This window comes from Bos grunniens, chromosome 5, assembly GCF_055505025.1.
Source record: "Bos grunniens cultivar Pamir isolate PY7600 chromosome 5, Bosgru_T2T1.0, whole genome shotgun sequence".
NCBI lineage: Eukaryota > Metazoa > Chordata > Mammalia > Artiodactyla > Bovidae > Bos > Bos grunniens.
This window is the reverse complement of record NC_141169.1, coordinates 50,226,390-50,254,389: the sequence shown is the minus strand read 5'-3', so window position 1 is coordinate 50,254,389 and position 28,000 is coordinate 50,226,390. Positions and strand designations below refer to the sequence as shown.

The following is a 28,000-nucleotide window of genomic DNA, read 5'->3' as shown; positions in this document are numbered from 1 at the left end:
TATAAGTTAAATAAGCAGGGTGACAATATACAGCCTTGATGTACTCCTTTCCCAATTTGGAACCAGTCCATTGTTCCATGTCAGTTTTAACTGTTGCTTCTTGACCTACATACAGGTTTCTCAAGAGGCAGGTAAGATGGTCTGGTATTCCCATCTCTTTTATAAGAATTTTTCAAGTTTGTTGTGATCCACACAGTCAAAGGCTTTAGCATAGTCAATGAAGCAGAAGTAGATGTTTTTCTGGAATTCTCTTGCTTTTTCTATGATCCAGTGGATGTTGGCAGTTTGATCTCTGGTTCCTCTGCCTTTTCTAAACCCAGCTTGAACATCTGTAAGTTCACATACTGTTGAAGCCTGGCTTGGAGAATTTTAAGCATTATTCTGCTAGCATGTGAAATGTGTGCAATTGTGTGGTAGTTTGAACATTCTTTGGCGTTGCCCTTCTTTGGGATTGGAACGAAAATTCACCTTTTCCAGTCCTCTGGCCACTGCTGAGTTGCCATATTTGTTGGCATATTGAGTGCAGCATTTTAACAGCATCGTTGCTTAGGATTTGAAATAACTCAGCTGGAATGCAAAAGTAGGAACTCAGTAATTAGTTGTTGAAATAATTATGGTATTCAATTTTACTAATGCTGTACTGTAAACCCCAGAAAATTTTATCAGTTTTCTTAATAGAATATAAATGTTGTTCTCATAAATGGACACTATTTAAACTCCCAAATAGATTGGAGTTGTATTTGTCAACATTTTCTTTCTAGTCAATTCTGTAAAAGATTGGAGCCCTCGTTAAGACAAAAGGACTCTCCCTGTGTTTTAAATGATGATGGACTTGTTTAGTTCTTTTAGTAACATCATTAAAATTTATATCTTGTGTTCCTCAGAGATCTTTTGAGTGTTTTTTCCCTAAGTATGTGTGTATCATTAAATGTTAATTCCTCTGATCATTCAGTTCTGTTGTTCTCACCTGTGTCACTTAAAGTTGCCATTTCCATCCATTTATCCATTTACATGTAGGGCAAAGGTCTTCATGGAGACTTTTGGAGCTGTGCTTTCTGCATATTAGTAAACATTTTTTCTACAAATGACCTTGTCTTGACACTTAATAATAAAACTAAATATTCTCTCCCGTTTTTAAATAGTTAGCTACCACCACATGCAGAGGTTGAAGAGAGAGGAGATGAAGCACAGATTATCCAAGAATTAAGGCTGGAAGTGAAGTGAAAGCTTCCCTCTTAAAAGCAGGCACACCACTATGTGTTTTATTTCCTAAAACTTCTAGTTCTCCTGAGGAAGGCGTGTAATATCTCATTCAGAAGATTCTAAGATTTAAGACAAAAGATGCAAAGAAGTGGAAAAAACTGTCCTTTTCAAAAATTTGAGATGGTCTTTATTCTGACCGCTACCTGAGTAGCAGTCCTAAATTATAACTTTCCAAGTCTCGTAAAAGCATTATTCCTAAAATAAATGATGCTTCAGTCAAACCCTCACCAGTTTTATTTTAAATGAAATTCTGTTTTTACCACGCTTCTTCTCTTGCTTAGAGCCGTGACTCTATGTCCTCTCTTTTTGTCACTCTCTCCCCAACTCATTTCCTTCTTTTCTAATCATATTTCTATCCTTCTTCTCATTATCTTTATTCTAAGTTATAATGTATGTACTTAAAATACTTTTACATTTTTAAAGTAATTTCATAGTCTTCCTGTCTTAATTGATGTTTTTCAGAATATCCATTTCTTATTGAAAACATCTGTTGAGCATCTGTGATCAGCCAGATCCTGAGCTAGGTAAGGAGATATAATCATAAGCAAATGATATAAGGCCCCTGTAAGGAGCTCATAGTCTACTGGAGATGGCATTTATTAAGTAAATAATAACATAATTTATTTGTCTAATAACTCAAAGTCTATGATAGAGTGGAGTCGAAGGTAGCTTTACTGAGAAAGTGAAGCTGAATTTTGTGAATACAAGTATGAATGAGGTATGAAGGGGCTTGGCATACTCCAGATAAAGAGAAAACGGGGTGGGGAAGGATGGGAAAAAGAGAAGACCAATGTGGTGGGAAAATTTTGAGCCAAGGGTAGAGTGATTTGAGGGGAGGTAGGTAGGGACCAGGACATGTAACGCCACTATGGGCTAGGTTATATATTTTGGACTTAATCCTAAGAAAAATGAAAAAGCTATTGGAAAGTTTTAAATAAAAAGGATATAATCAGATTTTATTATTTTAAAAGTAACTGTGGAGAAATTTAAGATTCAGAAGACCCCTAAAAAAGCTATTGCTGTAACATAGTTGTTAATGATCTTGGTTTGGACTAGTAAAGATGGGAAGAAGTATGTGTTTTGAAATTCTATTGTGGACAGAATTCACAGGACTTCGCTGTGGATGAGTATAGATCTGTCCTGTCTAGAAACAGAGGGAGAAGTGAAATGACTTCTCTTGAAGTATAGGAGTCTTAATCAAGATTAATTCATAATACAGTAATTCATGATGGAAAGATGCAGATAAAAGAAGAGGAGACTTCAATTTATTAGGATATAAATGCCATGCCTTGAAGTCAGGGGTTTTTAATTTCTTGTTTATAACTGTATCTCTAGTGGTTGGAATAGTGCCTGACACATACCTACTAAATAAATATTTGTGGAATGAATGTGTAGTGCCACAGTTACAGTACAGAAACTATCTAAGCAGTTGCCTTGGCCAAGACTCTAATTACAAGAAGAAAAATTTAGATTAAATTTACCGTCACACCTCACATTGCCCCTCTAAAGAGGTAATGAGAGAAAGCTTTGTTTTTGTTTATTTATTTACTTAATTGTTCCTGGTCTTGGTTGTGGCACATGGGATCTTTAGTTGTGGCATGTGTGACCTAGTTCCCTAATCAGGGATCAAACCTGGACTCCCTGCATTGGGAGCGTGGAGTCTTAGCTCCTGGACCACCAGGGAAGTCCCAAAGCTTTGTCTTTTAATCATGGGACGCTGGAGAATTTAAGCTAAGCAGACAGCTGGTCTATAGGAATAAAGAAGGACAAAATACTTGCCTGGGCAGCTCGTCTGGGACCAGGTGAAGGTCCTCGAAGCCTAGTGGCTTTGCAGGACCACTCTGTTGGAAACCACAAAGAATCTGAGTGTATCTGAGCGTGTGGGCTAAATTCCTGACTTTATAAACGGAAATTCATCGTTGCTTATATCACACATCTGTGAGACTTATAGACTGCCTCATCAGCAGGACCCAAGAACAAAAGCCTGTCTAGTTATCTTCCAGCTCTCCTGAACTGAATTTTCCAAGTTGAAATAGCCGAGTCTACTAGTAAGCTTCTGAGAGCAGCCAGTTCACCCGGTGTCTACTGCAGAGGCTGGAAAACTGCCACCTGCGGGACCAGTTAGCCTGCAGCCCATTATTTACGTTTTAACAGCTTTATTGAGATATAATTCACATGCCCTGCAGTTGCCCTTTCAAAGTGTACAGTTCAGTGGGTTTTTTGGTGTATTTATTGAGTTGCACTATCTTTACCACAATTGATTTTATAACATTTTCATCACATATCCCCAGAAAACCCTCACCCATGAGCAGTTCCTCTCCCTGTCGCCAAAACCTGCCAGCTCTCATATTCTTTTTTGTTTTTTGTCTATAGATGTGTGTATTCTGGACGTTTCTTATAAGTGGAATCATACAATAGGTGGTTTTTTTGCAACTGGCTTCTTTCACTTAGCACGTTTTCAGGATTCATCCAGGTTGTGGCACAGCAATGCTGCTTTCTTTCTTACTGCCGAAAGAATGAAATGGATGTTTCCACATTTTGACTATGATGAATAATGCTGCCATGAACATTTGTGTACAGTGTTTTGTGTGGACATATACTTTCATTTCTCTTGGGTATATACGTAGGAGTGGAATTGCTAGATCATATATAACTCCCTGCTTAGATGTTTGAGAAACGGCCAAACTGTTTTCCAAGGCTGCTGAGAATTTTATAATTCTCACAGTAATGTATGAGGGTTGCAGCTTCTGCATATTCTTGCCAACATGTGTTATTATTTGTCTTTTTGATTATAGCCATCAAGGGGTGAGGAATGATATCTCATTAGGTTTTGTTTTGCATTTCTGTAATTTACAGTTTATTTTTATACAGTGTGAAAACTATGAATGGTTTTTACATTTTTTTAATGTTGAAAAATCAAAAGAAGAATATTTATCTGAAATTTCAATTTCAGTGTCTATAAATAAAGTTTTAGGGAAATTCAGTCTCACCAATATATTTTGTATTGTCTGTGGCTGCCTTTCTCCCTGCAACAGAACTGAATAGTTACAACATTGACTGCATGGCCTGCAAAGCATAAAATGTTTACTGTCTGTTCATTTACAGAAAATACAGTTGGATGAGACTTGTCTACAAAATAGTTGATGAGACTGCAAAGAATATAGGATAGGAAGGAGGAAATATCACTGCCCAGTAGAAATGGATTTTTAAAAAATAAAAATAGGGGATGCAAACGAGCAGAACAAGGGAGCAAATCAGGATGTTATGGGTCTTAGGGAGGCTACCATATTTTCACTTGAGTCATTATTATAAGAGCCTTCCAAATCTGGGCTCTCCACATCTTGCAGTTCTCTCCCAGAGTTCCATTCTTAATCTACTTCTCTGGTTATATATTGTTCATCAGAAACCTCCAGGGATGTCCCATGCCTGCAGACCTCTTCTTCAGGAACGCTTAGTGTCCCGCATGATCTGCCACAGCTTAATTTTCTGACGCTTACCTTCTATCGAAGATGTGCATGTGCTAAGTCGCTTCAGTCATGTCCAACTCTTTGTGACACTGTGGACTGCAGCCTACCAGGCTCCTCTGTCCATAGGATTCTCCAGACAAGAATACTTTACAACTGCACCACTGGGGAAGCCCTCTGTTGGAGACACCTCACCTGAATTTCAGGATTCTGTGCTTTCACTCATACTTTCTTTTCTACTTGGAATGCTTTTCTCTTCTCCAAATCCTAGACACATTTTATTATTATCATAAAATATTTCCAGCATACAGTCAGTTCAGTCAGTTCACTTGCTCAGTCGTGTCCAACTCTTTGCGACCCCATAAATCGCAGCACGCCAGGCCTCCCTGTCCATCACCAACTCCCGGAATTCACTCAGACTCACGTCCATCGAGTCAGTGATGCCATCCAGCAATCTCATCCTCTGTCGTCCCCTTCTCCTCCTGCCCCCAATCCCTCCCAGCATCAGAGTCTTTTCCAATGAGTCAACTCTTCGCATCAGGTGGCCAAAGTACTGGAGTTTCAGCTTTAGCATCATTCCTTCCAAAGAAATCCCAGGGCTGATCTCCTTCAGAATGGACTGGTTGGATCTCCTTGCAGTCCAAGGGACTCTGAAGAGTCTTCTCCAACACCACAGTTCAAAGTATCAATTCTTCAGCGCTCAGCTTTCTTCACAGTCCAACTCTCACATCCATACATGACCACAGGAAAAACCATAGCCTTGACTAGACGGACCTTTGCTGGCAAAGTAATGTCTCTGCTTTTCAATATACTATCTAGGTTGGTCATAATTTTCCTTCCAAGGAGTAAGCGTCTTTTAATTTCATGGCTGCAGTCACCATCTGCAGTGATTTTGGAGCCCCCAAAAATAAAGTCTGACACTGTTCCACTGTTTCCCCATCTATTTCCCATGAAGTGACGGGACCAGATGCCATGATCTTCGTTTTCTGAATGTTGAGCTTTAAGCCAACTTTTTCACTCTCCACGTTCACTTTCATCAAGAGGCTTTTTACTTCCTCTTCACTTTCTGCCATAAGGGTGGTGTCATCTGCATATCTGAGGTTATTGATATTTCTCCCGGCAATCTTGATTCCAGTTTGTGCTTCTTCCAGCCCAGCGTTTCTCATGATGTACTCTGTACATAAGTTAAATAAGCAGGGTGACAATATACAGCCTCGACGAACTCCTTTTCCTATTTGGAACCAGTCTGTTGTTCCATGTCCAGTTCTAACTGTTGCTTCCTGACCTGCATATAGGTTTCTCAAGAGGCAGGTCAGGTGGTCTGGTATTCCCATCTCTTTCAGAATTTTCCACAGTTTATTGTGATGCACACAGTCAAAGGCTTTGGCATAGTCAATAAAGCAGAAATAGATGTTTTTCTGGAACTCTCTTGCTTTTTCGATGATCCAGCAGATGTTGGCAATTTGATCTCTGGTTCCTCTGCCGTTTCTAAAACCAGCTTGAACATCAGGAAGTTCACGGTTCACATATTGCTGAAGCCTGGCTTGAAGAATTTTGAGTATTACTTTACTAGCGTGTGAGATGAGTGCAATTATGCGGTAGTTTGAGCATTCTTTGGCATTGCCTTTCTTTGGGATTGGAATGAAAACTGACCTTTTCCAGTCCTGTGGCCACTGCTGAGTTTTCCAAATTTGCTGGCATATTTAGTGCAGCAATTTAACAGCATCATCTTTCTAATATAGGGATATCTGTGCACTCATCACCAAGCTTTGTCAAATCTTTTGCCATCTTCTTTAGTTTGAAAAAAAATTGTACACTTATGAAACAATATTACCCACGTGGATACTTTTAAAATCTCCACAAATACTAAATCTTCTAAGTTCAGCCTTGTTAATGAACCCAATCAGAATTAAACTTCTTTCTGTGATTTCCCGTAACCCTTTCTTTATACCTTACCATCTGACTTATTCTACCCTTGTAATATCTTCTTTAAGTGTTCCTTACTGTTATCATTCCCATAGAGTGGTACAAAGATGATTTTAGATAGCCCAAGGTAAAGGCATTTAAAATTTTTAGAATTGTGTTTATTTAAAAATACATATTAGAAATATGTAAGCACAAATATTTAAATATATATTTCTAGAACATCAACTCCATGGTTTCCCAGATACTCTAAACTAAGTAGAGGTACTAGAAATGATGTTAGAAAAATATGGAGTAAATAAAAATACAGATGATATGGCAAAAGTTTTGAAGGTTGTACTCAGTTTAGCTTAGAGAATTTAGCTTTTTAGAACAGAGACCCAGTTTTATTAATTTTGTACATCCTAAGTATCTAACTAACTCCAAATTAGTCCAACTAAATCCAAACTCTCTGGGATGGCGAGATCCTTGAAAATTGTGTGAAACTTCCCAAACCTCTGACAGACCACATTTAGACATTGTCGCCACATTGAGTGTCCCCAGCACATATGCCAAGGACAGATGGTGCTTTTTTCCCCTTCTCTCTCCCTGTCCATTATGACAAGTTGCTCCAGTTGGGGCTTGATAAATATGAAATAATGCTAATAATAGTCGTCATCTGAAGGAATGAGAACTCAGAGTTGCCAGAATGCTGTCATTAGTATCCACTTTAACAGACCAGTCTCAGCAAATTTGTCTGTAGGCCATTTTAGAGAAATATTTCTCCGCTTCCTTAAAAATCACTATTTTGTGGCATCTTTTCATTATTGCTAACACAGAACCATCTGAAGTCTCATTGGCAACTGAATTTGGTCTTGAGACTTGGCGACGAGGAGTCATTTTGTTGTGTAGCAAGCCCAAAGCATCATGCTAGCCAAATTATGTATCATACACTTACAAAACTGCTGTCCAGTCTTCCAGCTCCTCTGAGTAAATGTGGCCTTCTCAGAAGTTTCACCCCTCCTACCCAAAAATGACCTTGTATGCTCTCAAATATCAGAGAATCCTCAGTGTGATGAAACCTTTCACTCTATGTATTAATATTTCCTTTCTTACAGCCTGTGTTTTGAGGTGGTGTTTTGTTAATATGGGGGAGTCAGGGGAACCCCTGACGCTTCTGAGTCACAAAAGATCAGAACATGTCAAAAGTTTGGTTGAACCCCCAAAGCTTTACTCACATTAGACTGGATATGCTTCTCAAGAAAGCCCGAGAAGCTTCTCTAAGTAGGTTTAACTTTTGCTTCTTAACTCCCACTGCTAAGGCACACATCTTTCCTGATCCTAAAATTCCACACCGAGACTGGCTTCTAACCAGGGTACAGATATAACTTTATTACTTTATCATCCAAATGAGGACACTATTGAAAATATAGCAGAGGTGCTGGGGAAAAAAAGCGTAAACCGTCCAGGGACACCATGATGTTAAGTCACCATACTTAAAACATGGTGAGCCCTTCAGCCTCTGCAGCAGAGCCTCTCAAATTGGGGTCTGAACTTCAGCTTGAAAGTCTGTGGAGTTTCTTAGGAAGTTTCAAGTTTCATTTTTATCTCAGTGGAATGCCTGTGTTTGCATTGTTTATGTTGGGCCATTGTTTGTCCCTGAGTGGGGGAACTTTGAGTGTTCTCAGCCAAAAAGAGAATAGAAGCAGGCACTTTCCTGGTGGTCCAGTGGTTAAGACTTCTTTGCCTTCCCAATGCAGGGAGCACCGTTTGATCCTTGGTTGGGGAACTAGAATCCCACATACTGCAGGGCGTGGCAAAAAATAAATAACACTGTGGCTGTGTAAATCAACCATATTTCAAAATTTTTCTTTTGATTTAAAAGAAAATTAAAAAAAATAGCAATACATTGGGGAAAAAAAAGAACACAAGCAGATTTCAAACATAGTGAAATGTTCAAGCGAAGGGACAGTCCGAGGTTAGCGTGGCCTGTACGTAAAGATGCGTAGTAGTTCAGAAGAGCACAGTGAAATGTGATGCCAGGAGACTGAAGAACTTAAGGGCCTTTGTGATATATTCTACCATCTTCATTTTGCGAGGAGAGGTGAAGTTTGAGCAAAACATCACATGTGACATTGATATTAATTTACATTTAATTTTGTAAACTTTTAAATATACATTTGTGCTGATTTTATAAGAACATATGGGGGCTTCCCAGATGGCTCAGTTGGTAAAGAATACACCTGCAATGTAGGAGCCAGAGGAGCTGCAGGTTCGATCCCTGGGTCGGGGAGATACCGTGGCAGAGGACATGGCAACCCATTCCAGGATTCTTGCCCGGAGAATCCCCCAGAGGATGACAGAGGAGCCTGGTGGGCCTCAGTGCATGGGGTCACAAAGAGTCAGACACGACCTAAGCGACTGAGCACAAAAGAACAGTTTTCTCACACCTAGATTTATGTTAGTACATATTAAAGAAGGCTGACAACAAAAATTAATTTAATTTTGAAGATCAGCAGGAATTAAAAGTTTATCAATCAAAACTCCTAGAGCAGTTGTTTTTCTGTCTTCCTTGTCCAATTTTGCCCCCTGGTGGTTATAGTTGGGAATAGATGTAAAATGTTTAGTTGCCAAGTAGTGTTTGACTCTTGCGACCCCCACGGACTGTAGCCCACCAGTCTCCTCTGTCACTGAGATTTCCCAGGCAAGAATACTGGAGTGGGTTGCCATCTCTTTCTCCAAGGGATCTTCCCTACCCAGGAACAGAACCCATGTCTCCTGCATTGGCAGGTGGATTCTTCACCATGGAGCCACCTGTGAAGCCCCAGGATATAAAATACTCCCTTTATAAATGAGTCCTTTCCAAATTCATTTGCAGGTTAGCTGTGCTGAAGACAGAGTAATTTCCATGTAGGAACAATGTTCTAAATAATGGCTAATATTGCAGAATAGCCCACAGAACCCCACAGTGGCCCTCTTCCACTTGATCTACACCCTCCACCTCCTGTACTGCCCTGCTGCTTCTGCTAAGTCACTTGAGTCATGTCCCATTCTCTGTGACCCCATGGCCTGTAGCCCACCAGCCTCCTCTATCCATGGGATTCTCTGCAAGAATACTGGAGTGGGTTGCCATTTCCTTCTCCAGGGGATCTCCCCAACCTGGGGGTCGAACCTGTGTCTCTTTTGTCTCCTGCGCTGGCAGGCAGGTTCTGTACCACTCGCAGCACCTGGGAAGCCTCTACCATCCTCCTTGCTGGCAAAACACACCACTAACCACTGTCACCACCACTGCCACTAACTGCTCCGTCTGCGTCACCACCACAAGTGGAAAGAGGAAGGAAGGGAATTAGTGGCTCCATCAAATCCAGCATCTTTATTTATAGGCACAACTTACGCCTACACCTCTCCTGGGGTCTTCAAAGGAGTGGACCACCCAGAAGGAAACTTAACGGTCCCCTTTGCCTCTCAGAATCTTAGGGCAAATATTAACCTTGCTTTCTTTTCTCTTGTTCCACCTCTAGCCCCTTAATTCTGCAAAGTCACCTTCCAAGTAGAAGACAACAAGAAAGGAAAAGAAAAATAGAAAAACAAAAGGAAAGAAAACCCTTTGCCCCAAGGTTTTTCCTAAACCCAGAAACCAGAGATCTCTGATATATAACCAGTACACCTTCAAAACCTTATCTCCTCCAAGTTGTATAACTTCCTCATCAGTCCCTTCTAGGGACTGGCTCAGAGATCAAGGGTTGAAGGCAGAAGCAGTGTTGGTCCTCCTGGTGTTCATCATACACTGTCAGCACTGAAGTCGTCAGCTGTTATTTGTGCTGTGAGATTCCAAGGGCTCCTCCCCAGTAAGGGACAGTGACAGTGTGCACCCTGTTGTGCTTAGACAAATACAAATCCCATTTTAAAAGGATCAGAATTCTGTGGGATACTGTCTAATCCATTTAAAATGACAAAAGGGAAAATGATTTTATGATTTTAGCCATGTTTAGCCAACTTTTAAGGACTTCCCTGGTGGCTCAAACGATAAAGCGTCTGTCTACAATGAGGGAGATCCAGGTTCGATCCCTGGGTCAGGAAGATACCCTGGAGAAAGAAATGGCAACCCACTCCAGTAATATTGCCTGGAAAATCCTGTGGATGGAGGAGCCTGGTAGACTACAGTCCATGGGGTCGCAAAGAGTCGGACACGACTGAGCGACTTCACTCACTCAGCCAACTTTTAGAAAAAAGTTGGAAGAACAGATAAGTAAAATACTTATGCTGGTTAGAGTGCTTGATTGTGGCAAATGATCTAATTTGGAATTACACTAACATTGATAGAATGTATTTAAAATAAATGAAAATGTCCTTGTTCTGTTTACCCATTGCTACATAATAAACCACCTCAAAACTTAGAGGCTTAAAATCACACTTATTTTTTTTTTAAAGATAAGCTCATAGAATCAGAGGGTAGAAAGTGGTTGCTAGGGGCTGGGATGGGGAAATAGGGAGAGGTTGGTACGTCTCCAAACTTTTAAGGGTATAAACACTTTCAATTATGAGATGAATAAGGTCTGAGTACCTGATGTGTAAAAACACACACACACGCACAAAAAAACTTCCCTGGTGGCTCAGACGGTAAAGCGTGTGTCTACGATGCGGGAGACCCGGGTTCAACCCCTGGGTTGGGAAGATCCCTTGGAGAAGGAAATGGCAATCCACTCCAGTACTGTTGCCTGGAAAATCCCATGGACAGAGAGGCCTGGTAGGCTATAGTCCATGGGGTCGCAGAGTCGGACACGACTGAGCGACTTCACGTTCACGTTCACCTGATGTGTAACATGGTCACCGTAGCTGATAACACTGTATTATATAATTGAAATTTGCTAAGACAGTAGCGCTTGAATGGTTCCCCTGCCCTTCAAAAAAAAAAAAGATACCTATGGGAGGTAAGGGATGGATTAACTTGAGTGGGGGTGAGGGGTGAGGGTGGGGAAAATCCCTTCACAGAGTACAAGAATATCAAGTCATCACATTGTTTACTTTAACTGCCTTACAGATTTATTAGTCAATTATACCTCAGTAAAGCTGGAGAAAATCCAACCCTTTATTATATCTCATAATTCTGTGGCTTGCCTGGGTGGTTCTTCTAGAAGTCTTACTTGGGGCCTTTTCATGAGTTTGCTGTTATGTGGCAGCTGGGGCTGGCGCTCCTGTCTGTGGTCTCCTTCTACATGTTTCTTTAGCCCATGCTAAACTCAGCATAGATTAGGCACTTTGTAGAGTAGCCAGATATTGGGATAGCACTATCCCAGATGTTGGGATATAGTCATGAATAAGACGAATGCGGGCCAGACCCTCATGAAGCTTACATTCTTAAACTCCTGCATTGCAGGAAATAAGTAAGTAAACAAATATAAAGTGAAGTAAGTGATTGGGAGGCCACTTTGGAGTGATCGGAAAAGCCCTTTTTGAAGTGACACTTGACAATCTGGAGGCGCGGTGGGGGGGTGGGGGGATGGGGGGGAAGCATTTGCTAGTGCAAGTGTCCAAGCCTTGAAAGAACTTGGAGGTTTAAAGGAAAACCATAAAAGGCCCATGTGCTTAGGGAGTAGTGAATGAGAAGACTGATTGGATTAGGTCACAAAGGTAGTCAAAGTTCAGGTCATTAAGAGTCCTGAAAGCCATGGTAAGGACTTTGGGTTTCATCTTGAGTAATGAGAAGAAAAGAGGTTTAAAGTCATAAATTGTATTGATTTCCTTGTTCAAAAGAATAGTCCACTCTCACCTTAGAGAAGGGTTTTGTAGGAGTCAGGGTGAAAACAAGGTAATGAAATAGTTTATTGCATTAGGTGATGGAGGTTTGGACAAAAATAGAGTAATTATGAGGAGTCAGTAGGTTATTCATATATTTCGAAGGAATTTCCAATAAGCGCTGCTGACGGATTGTGTTTGGAGGATGAAGAGAAAGGAGAAAACACAAAGGTCTCCCAACTGTCTCTTTTTTTTTTTGACTTTTTTTTTAAATTTTATTTTATTTTTAAACTTTACAATATTGTATTAGTTTTGCCAAATATCAAAATGAATCTGCCACAGGTATACCTGTGTTCCCCATCCTGAACCCTCCTCCCTCCTCCCTCCCCATACCCTCCCTCTGGGTCGTCCCAGCGCACCAGCCCCAAGCATCCAGTATCGTGCATCGAACCTGGACTGGCGACTCGTTTCATACATGATATTATACATGTTTCAATGCCATTCTCCCTAATCTCCCCACCCTCTCCCTCTCCCACAGAGTCCATGAGACTGATCTATACATCAGTGTCTCTTTTGCTGTCTCATACACAGGGTTATTGTTACCATCTTTCTAAATTCCATATATATGCGTTAGTATACTGGTAGGCTGAATGAAGTAAAATTCACTGAGGAGGAGCAGACTGGTGGAAGAACAGATTTCTTTATTTGGGCAGAAGGCAGGAAAGAAAATTTTAAATTCTATTTGAACATTTTAAATTATATTATGCCCACTTAATAATTTGTAATTGAACTGTTAATACATGATTTAAGGTTCACCCAAATCTGTGCAAGAATAAGCCATGTTATAACAAAGTGCCATACTACCTGGAAAATTAGAATTAATGACATGTATTTAAAGTATAAGTTCTTAAAGTGAGTTAGTGTTTCTAAAGTTTAGAGTTAGGATAATTGCTACCATCGATTGAGGGATTTTTTATTTGTTTGAACCATATGAGATTGCAGATATTGATAATTTTGAACCTGAAAATGGCAATGCCATATGGTTTGTCTCTGTATTCTGGCCATAGAACTATTTGTTTATATATGAATGAATGAGTATTCACAAAAACCCTTAAGGTAGACTTTCTATTAACTTATGCTTGACAAAATGGAAGTTCTGAAAAAAGTTAAATAACCTGCTGAAAGTCAGATAACAAGTAGATGGGCAAGAATCAAAACAAGGTCTTGCTGACAAAGCATCTGGACTCTCGGTCACAAGGTTATACCACCCCTATTTCCAGCCAGAATCATTCTGCCTTCCTCTCAATGTAAAAATCTTTAGGTCCAAAAGACAGATGTACAGGCACAGAGTGCTTGGTCTGATGGGATGAAGAATTGCTGACTGTCTTCCTCCTACAGGGAGCCAAGTTCAGGTGGAACTTACAAGTCAGTATTGCATTTTAGAAGTAAATATAGTGAACAAAAAGAAATCAGAGTGAGTTAATACTATTAAAGTTTGCTCAGAAATTCCCATTAAATTCATTTTTTCAAGAAATTTCCAGCTTCTCTTCTACATTTATCACTGAAACCTCTCTACTACACAAATACATTAAATAGAAAACAAGTGATTCTAACCTCAGAGAAAATACAGTGCCACTGGCTGAAACATATCACCAGTCAACAAGCTGTGACCACTTTTCGCAAATGCCTTATAGCATGTTTAATACCATACTTAATACCATACTCAGGCATTTCTATACACCGAAAAGTGGCACTACCAGTGAGTGAGAGTCAGTGTGGAAATAAGTAAAATACATCATCAATCAGAGAGACTTTAGGCTTTTCCCTCTTAACATAGTTTCTGGATTATCTAGATTTCACTAAAATGAAGAAACTCTTCATATGTGTATTCTCACCCTGTCTATAATCAATTAGGAACACTATAAGGACAGAATGGCAAAGTCTGCTTGATCAGTTAGTAATTAGCTGTTTAAATCAAAGGTTAAAAAAAGTTTACATGACTGAAAATCTTTCTGTCCACCCTTGGGAAGAATATTTCCCACACAGCTCTTGTGTTGTGAATGTCAATTAGAGTCTACAGTCCTTGGTGATGAGCAGTAGAAATAGTCACCTAATGAAATCATACTCCTGCTGATATAAAACTGAATTTTCAGTATAATAATGAAATGAATCTGTTCTTCATTGCTGTATAGATTAGGGGCTGAGTATAATAGCTAGTCCCCAAATTGGTCCTGGAAATAAGGGCAGTACTTACTAATCTCTAAGTTCTCAGCCAGCTTTGATAGTAGTTTAATAAGTACCAAAACCTAAAACTTCCCGGGTGGCTCAGTGGTAAAGAATCTGCCTGCCATTTCAGGAGACACAGGAGACATGGGTTCGATCCCTAGGTAGGGAAGATCTCCTAATGGGGAAAATGGCAACCCACTCCAGTATTTCTTGCCTGGATAATCCCATGGACAGAGGAGCCTGGCAAGCTACAGTCCATGGGGTCACACACATGGGGTCACAGACATGACTCAGCAACTGAGCACGCATGCACTGAATCCTTACTACTTCCATATACCATGCTACGTGCTTACACAATACCTTTTCATTTAAATCTGACAACCCTCTGGGATAGGTTATATTTTTGTTTTGATTAAGGCTTAGAGACGTTACGGAGAAGGCAATGGCACCCCACTCCAGTACTCTTGCCTGGAAAATCCCATGGATGGAGGAGCCTGTAAGGCTGCAGTCCATGGGGTTGCTGAGGGTTGGACACAACTGAGCGACTTCACTTTCACTTTTCACTTTCATGCATTGGAGAAGGAAATAGCAACCCACTCCAGTGTTCTTGCCTGGAGGATCCCAGGGACGGGGGAGCCTGGTGGGCTGCCGTCTATGGGGTCACACACAGTCGGACACGACTGAAGTGACTTAGCAATAGCAATAGAGACGTTAAGTAACTTCCCAAGGTCCAAAACTAATGGGAGAGAAGAGGCAACATGGACAAGAAGGCACGTGGGAGAGAGACCCCCAAGCCCTCTCCAGAGCCTCGCCATGCCTAGCCCAAGGCCAGGGCACTGCCTGGAAGCCGAGGCAGAGCTGAGTCAGTCCTTTTGTCATTCTGCAGGCTCCACACTCATCAGTAGTCAGCCTACTGTCCCATCATTTTTCCAGTTTTAAGTGTTGCTTGCCTTTGTCCTAAGAATCTTTTCAAATTCTCCTGTTTAACAATCTCTTGGGAATAACCCCTCATCTGACAGCCTGGGACACTCATAAACACCATTTTGCTCCCTTTCTGCCCCTAGATTAGAAAGCTTAGAAGACTTATAATCTTGGATGGGTGACAGTGCAGAAGGCTCAGACACTTTCTGGGGCAATGGTGATGACAGCCAGGAGGAAAATGCTTAGTCCAAAGAAAACAGTATTGTTGAAATCAATGTACAACCAGGCACTGAGCCAGAGTAACAGAGGAATGCACTGCCCATTACAGAATGCTAAGAAGTGTCTCATCACAGGCAGAGAATGTCAGAGCTGGAAGACAACTTGAGAACAAGTTCTACCTAGCCTTTCACATGGTAGAGTAGGCCCTGAAATGAGATCTGGCTTTCTCCAGGTCAACTAGCCGGTTAGTGGCTTAGCCAGAACCAGGAATCAGATGTCCTGAGTTTAACTCTCTCTCTCCACTGCACAGCACAGGCAAGTCTGGCTTGGGAGCTCTTTTTTTGGTGCTGGATTCTTCTCTGATTCTCCCTTAAGTAAGGTGAATGGAGGACCCAGTTCTTGAGTTCTTAGAAACCCAAATCCAATAGTTCAGCAGGGATGCCAAAGTGAAGGTTTTTGTTGGATTAGTTTACTGCCATAAGATATAGTAAGACATTTTAGAAATAACTGGAAGAGCCATAACTGCTTATACACAGTTTCTCTTTCATAGAAACGCTACGAGACTGCTCTCATTAGCCCCAGGTTCGTTTAAGAGTGGCAGAATGCATTTAGTTTTGTTGAAGCAAGTCTAAGCTTCTTTCCCCATGGTAAGTGAGGAACTGACCTTTCTTACAGCTATGCCTAGGTTCTTCTGCTCCTTCTTCCATGAATACTTATATCACTAGAATTTTTACAGGTGGTGTCATCCTGTTGCCCAGTATTTACACTCCCCACAATATATTTTTGGATATGTCGGTAGCTTCATGCCAGTCACCATTATTACACCAAAACTCATCAGGTGCACTTTGTACACTTGCTCTTCATAGGTTTCTGTTTCTTTTATGTCTTTAGAAACTTTTTCTTTTGGAAAAATGCTAGTCTTCAGCAACACTTTATGTCATTGTATTGAACAGTTTCTTTTTAAAGACTTCTCTCAGAGAGGTATTGAGGGAACCTTCAAATAAGATCTTTTTTGTAGAATACAGGAATAGCTGTATTTCTAATAAATATTAAGTTGACTTCCAATTAACATTTTATACTCTTATTAACATTTCACAGATTGTTTCTGTTCAACCAATTTCAGAACTTCATGGAAAAGTTGAGTGGTAGGTTGGGTAATAGGGTAACATAATGGGAGCCTTTTTTCCAATGCTGGCATGTGAATAAAGTACCTGCAAATCATAAAAAGAAACAAAATAGAGAGCTTTAAAAACAAGACTTTTCACACCAGTCACATCATTAAATACATACTTACTGGCATAGGGCTGTTGAGTGTGGGAGTTTAACCCACAAGACTACCAACACTTAACCCTCCAATCTCCTCCATTTGTGACCTAGAAGACCTCTGCTATGTGAGTCTTTCAGCTCACTGAAGCACTTTACTTCAGCAAAGAAAGTGAATTGCATTAATAATGTATCAGTTATCAAAGCATCAATAAGGAAGCTAGGACTGTCCTCACCACGGTGTGAGCTGAGGCTCCTGCCTCTCATTTTCACAGGCCACACACAGTGGGGAGTTGAAATGAGTCAAGCTGGGGTGAGTGAAGCTTGGCCCCCCACTAGGACCAAGTCGAGGGAAGAGGAGACTTTGTCCCCACGGCCTCAGTGAAGTACAGTTGACCCTTGAACAACATGGGTTTGAACTGCGTGGATCCACTTGGGCTTGGATTTTTTTCAGTAAGTGTATATAAATATAGGTGTAGAACACTGTGCACAGACCTGTGTTGAAGTGGATAGCCTGTCCTTACGTAGGCATGAGGTGATGCTTAATATAAAACTGATAATGTGTGAGTTCTCATATTACTGTTTATAACTTTGCTTTCAAAGACTTACATACCATACAGTATGCTTCTCTTTCTTGTAATTGGAGAAACTGTATCAGCCTATCACCACACGTGTTTTTTTTTAAGTAACAGTGCTTCCAATACTATATTATGAATATAGTGTGTGCCATAAACATGTTTTTACGATTCATTCATTATTGTATAAGCTAGGTTACCATGAAGTGATCATATTGCTGCTGCTTTGTTACCAGTGCATGAACCATTATGCCTGTACATAAACATAAATTTATTTTTCACATTATCTTTTCATTTCTTTTGCCTAGTGATTGTAATATATGTAACATCTACAGTGCTTTGTACCATATAAGACAAATTAATGTAGATACATATAGATAGACAGTTCATCTTTTAAAGACAACATGAACTTCCTGTATCAATAAATATGATTTTCTTAATAATATTTTCTCTAGCTGACTTAATTGTAAGAATGCAGTATAAGATACGTATAACATACAAAATATGTATTAATAAACTTTATGTTATCAGAATGGGTTCTGGTCAAAAGTCGGCTATTCGTTAATTTTAGGTGGAGTCAAAAGTTATATATGGATTTTCAGCTATGTAGGGTGTGGCACCCCTAGCTACAACACTGTGCAAGGATCAGCTACTATAGGAAAAAACCAGGGAAGAGACAAAAGTAAGAAAATCTTTAGCTAGACTCTTGGACGGCTTCAAGCATTGCTTCTCAGCCCTGGACGCACATTAGCATCACCTAGAGAGTTTATTTTAAACACCAGTGCCCAGGCGCCACCCCAGACAAACTGAACAGTTACAACATTTCTGTATGTGAGTCTTGGGTGTCACATGTAGGAAGGATAACACTAGGGACAAAGAGAGGAGACAGTGGCAAACTGAACAGTGCATTATCTACCTAAGAGGCCAGCTGCTTTTGAGCCCTGGCCAACTATTTTCATGTAGGCATGTGACACTATAGTTGCCATTGTTCTGATTTTTAAATGTGCATAACTATTTTTAAGACATTGATTTATGTGACCCATGCTACAACATGGATGAACCTTGGAAACATCATGCTAAGTGAAAGACACCAGACACAAAGGCCTGTGTTGTGTGATTCCATTTGTATGGAATGTCCAGAACAGGCAAATCCACAGAGACGGAGAGTAGATTAGCGGTTGCCGGGTGCTGGGGTGTGACAGCTTCATGGGTAACAGGCTTCTTTGGGAGTGATGAAAATGTTCTGCAATTAGATAGGGGTGGTGGTTGCACAACACTGTGAAATGTATTAAAAGCCACTGAGGGAATTCCCTGGTGATCCAGTGGTTAAGACTCTGTGCTTCCAATGCAAGTGGCCTGAGTTCGATCCCGCATCCCACATGGTGCAAGCAAAACAAAAAAGTAAAAATAATAATAAAGTCTTGGCAGTTCCTAGAAGTCCAGTGATTAGGAATCAATACTTTCACTGCTGTAGGCCTGGGTCAAAAAATAGTCTTTAAAAATAAAAAAGCCACTCAATTGCACCCTTTAAAATCTTTAAAATGGTGAATTTCATGCTATATGAATTTTCCTTCAAAAAAAGTGAGGAAAAAATTAGGTCCTGGGCACCAACTCATAGTGGGGCAACCAAAACCCTTTTATGGGGACCAGAATAGAACCTCTGCTATAAAACCACATGGAGGAAAAACAGGACTGACACTGGCCTGTACAATTGTTTAAAGCAAATCTTTAGGCCACAGTACATGCCTTCCCATCCATGTATGTTTGTCTCCATCCAAAGTAATAACAAAGCTATGCCTGCTGTACCCTTTTCATCTTAAGTTAGACACAACCTGGGTTTTGTTTTGTTTTTCCCTTTAAAGGTGCTAATGCAAAGCTATACCGCTAAGAGCATTTGGCTTTGCCGGCCTATAAATAGAAGTAGGAACCCCCGAGGTGCAGAACAAGCTGGCTGATGAAACAACGCGCTCTACTGTTCTTTCTTACTGTTTTGTTATTGAATGTAAGAGAAGGGTAAATGAAACAACAAAAAAGAAAACCCTGATTCCTGCATTCATCATTCCTCCCTTATCAATTGTTTTTCTTTCCCAATGACTGGGTTAATTCACAGCCAATTATATTGTCTCCTTCAGTAGGGTTTCTTACTTTCAGTTACTCGCATGTTAAAATCATTACCAGTTCTGCGAAGTAGATGCTGGCTGCGATAAAGACAGTGAATGAGAAACAGTTCTTCCCAGAGAGCTTTGATGCTTCACTGGTCTCTTCTGGCCTAGGAATGCACTTCAAGTGGCAATAGTTCTTAGACACCCTCCCACCCCAAATCCTGCCTTACCACAGTAAGGTAACTGTGTTATCAAAGTAAAATGTTAAAAACAAACATTAGAATTTCCTGCTTAATCTTCTAACTATTGGGCTGTGTTGTCGTTTTGCATGAAAATAAAAATGAGTGGATTTTGTGGAAGATGAGAGTCAGACTTTTTCTTACCTGAATTCTTCTCTGTAGTTGTTCCTAATATACTCAGCTAAAGTCTTGCTGTACTGCAGGCAGCTCTTGAGGATGTAAAACTGCTGGTACAACAAAACTGCTCGGCCAGGACTTAGCAGCTGAAATGAAGCTGAAAGGCCCTTCACCACTTGTTTCACAATACTGGCCACAAAAGTAATCTAGACAAGGGAAGCACAGTTACACACGCACTGCATGCCACCTGCAAGGGCCACCTGCTTAGCCGGAACCTCAACTAGAAATCTAGGCTGAAGTCCTTGCCACCCTGCCACCCTGATGCCCTTGCATTGTGCTATTTCTTACTGAGTTAGTACTAAGAGAGCACCAGACCATAGACTGACTGGGTTTGCCAGTTGCCCCCCTAAAATCTGGATCAGAACTAGACCTGACTGTCAAAGGAGTTTGACTCCAAAGCAGAAGGAGAACATTGGAAGCATAAATTTAGGCTACTGTAAAAAACAGAAAGGAATACTACTACCCTTTCAGGCTCTAACCAGAAGGTCATTCTGGATGCTCATTAAATTAGCACTGACAAAATTTCCCTTTTCTATTCACGTGGCTACTGACCCTTCCTAAGTAAGGCAGGTGATCTGAAGTTTCCCCAACACAGATCCATTTACACATATTGACTAAATATTGTGTCAGGAAAATGCAGATTGAGATCAGAGAGTCTGGAGCAGAGAAACAAAGCAATGCCCATTTGGGAATTAAATTTTTAATTTCTTTAGCATCTTGCTGTAATCAAGAAAGAGAATCAGCCAGAGCTGACTGGCATGCAGGTATATTCAATGATTCCACCAGTTTCCCTGCTTGCAAATTTCTCTCAAATGGTCTGTTTCTACCCAGACTCTTTAGAAATAGGTTAATACTGAAGTTTTCAACACTGTTTGTGGTCCTTTTGCCATCTTTCATCCTGACATGCTTTATGGTCACAGGCTGGCCACATACTCAGCTCAGTTCCTTTGGTGAACCAACCCTAGAGGTTGATAAGAAAACTTTCCTGTCGCTTGGAGTTCTTAGGACCCCAAATTTCACACAATAGTTTAGATGATGAGGTCTGCAAACACCCCACACAAAAAGTAAGGGTCTTGCATCATGCACATATGAACTACTATCGCTGGGAGTGACTGTAACTTTACAACACTCTTTGAAGTGGGGCTGAGACTGGTTAGAGTCTATGTCTGCTAAAGGACCCAGATTCCTGGCTCAACCTCTGTATAAGGCAGTTGGCTGTACTACTGACAAGTGTACCCTTTGACTGCAGTCAGGTTCTTATACATATATGTCACAGAGATCTGGCAATTGGATTCCCTAAGACAGACTCAATATCAAAATAGCTCAAAGCAGGAAACCACTGACGGTTAAAAGAAGCATGTTCATGTATGGAAGGAGAACATAATACTACATGTCAATCCTCTATTAGCAACAAAAATTTAGTTTGCATTACTACCTTTTGAAAAGATTTCCAATTAAATCTATGTTGACTACACAGACAAATACATGAATGAATAAAGGGAAAGTAAGTTTGGGGAGATGAGAAGAGATTAATGGATAAAGCCTTTCTTAGAGTTAATTCAGCAGATATTTTATTTAACATCTATTATGTGCCTGGCACAAAACACAGAGCTCCTACCCTTATGGCCCCTGGAGTTTGGGAAGAAAGACATTGTATCAATCATGATAGACTAGATTATGTGATGGTAGTAAATCTCACAAAATATCAATGCTTTGTTTAACACAAGGAACGTTTATTATTTGCTCATGCTGTATGTTCCTTAAGGATCGGTAGGGGTTTCTGCTCATTGTAGTCACTGGTCCACATTCCAGAACCGACCTAATTTCAAGTGGGTAGGGAAGTGTACTGCTACTACTTGCCTGAAAGGAGAGAAACCCAGAATATATATGGACAGTAATGGCTACCACAAGACAGAATCAAATAATAACACAGTGTAGACTGCAACAGTAACAAGTCCTATGTAGAAAAGGAAAAAGTCGCCATGCTCTGACAATGTGTGCCTGTGATGGAAGAATCTGATATAATCAGAATGAGAGAATCATCACCTCCACCCCACACAAGCAAGGGGCACTGAGGCCTGAGGATGAGTAGGAGTTAATTAGGTGTAAAAAGAAGAAAAAAGCACTTCAAGCAGACAGACAGAGGGAATGGTAAAGACCATGTGATGGAGTTGGGAGTATCAGGGTGGGCAGTGGGTATGAGACCCACATAGCTGGCAGAGTGAGGGACCAAATGAGGCTGTAAGGTTATAACATGCACAGCCTTGTAGGCCATATTCAAGTTTCTAGTCTTCATTTGTTGTCTTCATTTATTATGAGCACGTGATTTAAAGCAAGTGATGACATAATCAGATTTTTTATTTTGAATAGATTCCTTTGACTGTAGTCTGGTGGAAGGACAGGACAGACCATGTAGATGCAATTAAAGTGTCAAGGAGAGAGGTGGTGATACCACAGACCAGGATGGCGGCTGCCAGGACAGAGTGGCCTCAGCACTAAAAGTGTGCTACTCATACTCGCCAACTCACACTCACTGTTTAAGATGAATGTTCGTGTTTTTCACTTAATTATACAGCCAGTGTTTTAAAATTCTATTTTCTACGTATATCTTAGGGCTTTTCATTAAATAAAAATCACATTTAAGATGTTATTTTAATATCTTAAACATTCAGGCCCCAAATAGAAAAGTATTTTATTTTGACTAATAAAATTATCAAATGTACATTTTCTTCTGTTTTATAAACTTGACCCCTTATAGACAAATAGTCATTAATTAAGCACAAGAGCATCTGTTTCATCAGCCTTGAGTGATAGTTTTGTTCCTGCTTCTAGAAGGTACTTACTATGGGAGGACAACTTTGTAAAAAGGACATTATCCAGCTAATAGCAAACTTTGTTGACTCCAATCCAATATTTCCCTAAAAAAAAAGTGCAAGGAAATAAGCAAGTTATATTCATGAAGGTAAAACATAGCTAAAAAGATATTCCTTTTCAAATATATTTTATCCTGATTAATCAGATCTTTAAGATGAGTATTTAGGAACATAAGCTAGATGAACACTTAAGAGCAATAGTAGTCCTATCATTTACATCACCCAATTTTGGAGATTATCTCTAATACAAGCATTTTAATTATAGAATATATATATATATCATATAACAGGGCTTCCCAGGTGGCTTGGTGGTAAAGAATTAGCCTGCCAATACAGGAGACGCGGGTTTGATTCCTGAGTTATAAAGATCCCCTGGAGAAGAAAATGGCAGCCCGCTCCAGTATTCGTGCCTGGGAAATACCATGGACAGAGGAGCCTTGAAGGCTACCATGCATAGGGTCACAAAAGAGTCAGATGTGACTTAATGACTCAACAACAACAGTATATATCATATAATGATCATGACATACAAGATAATGACACAATATAGTATGTATAATAAAACCATTGTACCTGCTGAAAGACAAGAAGTATCTCATACAAAAGTGCTGTAGCTGTATCTGTATATTCCAGGATAAGCTTCTGTAACTAGAATTTTAAATAGTAATCAATGCAGTATCATTGGCAGAGCCAGAAAATAATCATTTCTTCTGGTTCTCCTTAGGTATTTATAAAAAGAATTTATGATCAGTAGAAAGTATTAGTGTGGTTAATTTTCTTGTTCTGTTTGATTCAATCATTCTCAAAAAAGTTGCTCTCATAAAATGACTGCACATATAATAATGGCTAAGAAACTGGGTCAGGAAAAGAAGATACAGCCTACAGAATACTGACATGCAAAAAAAATGCACACTGTTTTGCAGTGTCATTCAGATCAACCATCCTGCTTCCTTTCAAGAATGTGACATATACTCCCCAGAATTGAAGTAGGAGATTCTCCAGGGAATTAAGTCTTATGCCCAACTTGAAGGATAACTCCTTCTGTGGTATGGGTAAATGTAGAGTTAGAGAAATTTTGTGGTGGTTGTTCTCAAGAAATTCAAACAGTTGGTGAAGCTGTCTCCTAGCCCACAGGCCACTTGGTGCATGAGAACTGTGTCTGTAGGCATGCTACAAGGCCCCACATTTTCCCTAACTATCCTTTGCAAGGAAGAGTTCTAGTTTGAAACCACCTGCTCTATTAGACCTTGGAACCAGAATTTATATAATCTGCTCATGGTTTCATTCATAGCCCAGGTGCAAAAGACCAGCAGGTCCAAAAACAGGAAATTCAGACCTGTCTATACTGCTCACTGGATGTTTTCATATGGAAATATCAAAGGCAAATCAAATAAACTAATCTAAAACCAAGCTCATTATTTCCCCTTTAAACCTACTATTCTTGTTATGTTGTTATCTGTCACCCAGACCAGAATCTAAAAGTCATCTAATATTAATTCTTTATATTTTTATCCACTCAGATTCCTAAAAATTTCTGGAATCTTTCCTCTTCACAATTACCATCTTTCTTTTTTCATTTATTTATTGAACAAACATGCATCAGACACAGTACTCACTGGAGTCCCATACTGTACTAATGGAGAGTAACAGAGATGTGGTTACTGCCCTGGTGGAATATACAAGGGCTTCCCTGGTGGCTCAGAGGGTAAAGCGTCTGCCTGCAATGCAGGAGACCTGGGTTCGATCCCTGGGTCAGGAAGATCCCCTGGAGAAGGAAATGGCAACCCACTCCAGTACTCTTGCCTGGAAAATCCCATGGACAGAGAAGCCTGGTAGACTACAGTCCATGGGATTGCAAATCTAGTGGGGAACAGATATCAATCTAATAATCACATAAATAAACACACAGTTATACACTGAGACAAGGGCTGTGGAAGAAAGGCACAGGAAGTTGGGAGAGCTGTAAAAAGAAAGCCTAGTGTTGTCTGGGGGTCAAGGAAGGCTTGCTTCTTGGCCCCTGTCATCCCTCAGCTGGACTACAGCACTAGCTTCTTAACATCTCTGTCAGTCTTGTTTCCATCCTCCTCTTTTATCCCTAATCCACTCATTCCAGTGTTGAAACTGGTACTGCAGATACTCCATATACAGTCTGTAATAATATTTGATGTTATATTTGACCAATTAATGCCTGTCTCTTCAACCTATGAGGGCAGAAGTTGTGTCTATTTTGCTTTTTATTTGCAGCCTGCTGCCTAGCACACTGTTTGGCTCATAACAGACACTCAATAAATATTTATTGAATAAATGAGTGAATTTAAGACCTTTCTAAAACATAACTCTGTGTGTTCAAGAACTATCAAATCATGTCCACCCTTTAAAGAAATTTTGTGTTGGCCTACTCAAACTAATAATAACCTGATTTATTCTCTCAGAGTAATTACATTAGGCGCCTCTAATGTTTTAGTAAAACTTTAAACAACTAATGCTGTTTGCACTACTTAGATAGGTAAGGAAATGATAAACGAAGACAAGAACGTTAACCCTGATATATCTCTAAGACAGTGCTTTTTTACCCATTAGACCCCTGCTGTGGAATTATATACATAAATATTTTACAGAGACAGATGTAAACAGATTTATCTAATATATACAGAATACTGTTTTATCAGTATGCATACTTTAAAACATATAAAATGGATATAATATTGACGAATAGCTAAGTTTTGAGGTTAATAACAAAATATTAACTTTGATTTAATTATGTTTCTATATTCTAAGACTCATGGTCCACATAGAAGAACTCCTATATATTGTAATTAGTCTATTCCAAAACTTTCATCTCACCTCATCATCCAAAGACATCTCAACTAAAGTTGAGTCAGCCACCAACTGGATGTCAAACACAGGACCTGATTTTGGAATCTGAGGCTCGCTAATTAAAATTACCAAAAGGTTAAATAGTGTTCCCCTGAAAAAAAATAAAGGCAATTAGTGAGTTAAGTTTAAAAAGAAAAGCAGTGACACCAAGTTTGCAGGCACTGAGTGTAATTATATTTAAAAGTATGAAGCACTGTGGACTGTTTATTTTAATTGAGGTATAATTGATTTATAATATTATGTATACAGTAGTGATTAAAAAAATTTTATAGGTTATACTCCATTTATACTTATTACACACTATTGGCTATATTCCCTGTCTTGTACAACACATCCTTGCAGCTTATTTATTTTATACATAGTAGTTTGTACTCTTAGCTCCCTACCTCTATTTTGCCCCTCCCTCCATCCCTCTGCCCAATGGTTAGAGCGCTTAGTTTGTTCTTTATATCTGTGAGTCTGCTTCTTTTTTGTTAGATTCATTAGTCTTATTTTTTACATTCTACATATAAGTGATATCGTAGAGTTTTTTGACTCTAGAAACCGTTTGTAACAAACTGTCTCAGAGGTCTATTGTTAACTAAAGATCGCTAGCTATTAGTGAATAAAAGTAGTATTAAACTTCACGTCTTTCAAATGCAGTGTATAGTCCCCTAACATATACTAATAACCCACTTAAATGTTACTGCATACTTGAATAATATATCATGCTGTTTGAAAATAAAAAGGCTCACACACACAAAAATCACAATTCAAAACATGCTTCCTGAGAAGCTGGATCAGTAATCCCATTTTCATATGTATAGTACAACGCCTGTAAGGTTGAAAAAAAGCTGAAGGCAGACCACTAGAAAAATCCGTTCCCTAATTGAAGACAATATCAGAGAAGTTTTGACATAGAGGAGCAATAAAAGAATGTACATATAGGACTATATAAAAATCCTCTATATTCTTAAGCATTCCTTTCATAAGGGAATAAAGAATATAAACAATCTTATTTAGTAATATTTGGAGGCTTCCTAATCTTTTTACAGTCATTTAAATCATTACCATGATAAGTTTACCAAAATTCTAATAAAAATGCAATTCCCCTCCGTTCACCAACTCAAAAAACAAATCTAGTTCTCATATCTGCAAAAGAAGTTAGCACATTGTCAGTTACCACATTGCTCAAAAAAAGCAGGATATGTCCTACAGGATATTTGCTAATGTTTTATTCAGGCTGTTTTAAAACAGCCAGTCTATTTTCAGAAGATACTTCCAAAATCAACAAAATAATCTATTTAGAAGCTTTCCTGATACTAAGTTTGAATTGATATTCCATTCACTGTAATATTTAATTATAGTCCTTTATTTTCAGCAACAGCTTCTTTTCAAACTATCATATATCCTAGGCTAAAGGGAGGTACTCTCAAATTCTGAGTCCCTGTGGTAAGTTGAATACATGACTTCAACCATAAGAGTACTGAAAAAAAGGAAGGGTTATGGCATATTTCAAGAATACAATGAAGTGGGTTGAACTAATAAAATCTCTTTACGAAAGAAATAAAGAGGAAAATGCTGAAATGAATAAATGTTTTTTTATTTTCTCAAATGGAATTTAATTTTAAATCTATCCCTTCTGCAATCTGTCCCTTCTGCCAACTCAATTTAAAATCCATAAAGTCAATAACAGATAAAATAAATTTTATTCTAAAATGGTATTTCATCCTGACTCATTATAATAGACACCTTAGGGTTGACATCACACCCTTAAAAATGGTACCAACAGTTTGATACTTTTATTGTTTAGATTGTTATTCCCAGTGTAAGATTTTTTTTAATATTACAGTATCTTAAAGTACAGACTTTGAAGGGCACATTCATGGTCTCATAAGTCATTCTGTGTTATTTTGGTAAGCAGAGTTTTAATATGGCTTCCGAGATTTGCATCCTGTAGTATATACACTCTATATGATCCCTTCCCTAAAGTATGGTCAGGACCTGGGAACATATTAGGCTTTCATTCTCGTCATTAAGTTATGTTAGATGAGAAAGGTGAAGAAATTTTGCAAATGTAATTAAGATCCCCAGTGAGTTGACTTTTGAGTTAATCAAAGAGAGATCATCCTGAGTGGGCCTAAGCTAATGAGGCGAGTCCTTTAAAAGAGAGTTTGGGCCTTT

The 28,000-nt window shown here is 39.4% G+C and overlaps 2 protein-coding genes across 10 annotated transcripts in view; one reads left to right on the top strand and one right to left on the bottom strand.

The window, feature by feature from the left end:
• Positions 1-28,000, top strand: part of XPOT (exportin for tRNA) — a 173,463-nt gene that overhangs the window by 18,039 nt on the left and 127,424 nt on the right. For 6 of the 8 annotated variants that reach the window (XM_086400171.1, XM_086400174.1, XM_086400173.1 and 3 more), the window contains exon 2: positions 1,726-1,787. The exons of the other annotated variants lie outside the window; for them this stretch is intronic. The gene's annotated coding sequence lies outside the window, so the exon portion shown is untranslated. The remainder of the gene's footprint in view (positions 1-1,725; positions 1,788-28,000) is intronic. 8 annotated transcript variants of the gene reach the window in all.
• The window catches only part of C5H12orf56 (chromosome 5 C12orf56 homolog), a 76,852-nt gene continuing 65,036 nt past the window's right edge, over positions 16,185-28,000 (bottom strand). For both annotated transcript variants that reach the window (XM_086400202.1, XM_086400203.1), the window contains 5 exons: positions 25,805-25,928; positions 23,534-23,608; positions 22,931-23,005; positions 20,055-20,233; positions 16,185-16,942 (listed from right to left, as the gene is read on the bottom strand). In XM_086400202.1, the coding sequence (XP_086256328.1) occupies positions 16,816-16,942; positions 20,055-20,233; positions 22,931-23,005; positions 23,534-23,608; positions 25,805-25,928 (580 nt within the window). In that variant the 3' untranslated portion in view covers positions 16,185-16,815. The remainder of the gene's footprint in view (positions 16,943-20,054; positions 20,234-22,930; positions 23,006-23,533; positions 23,609-25,804; positions 25,929-28,000) is intronic.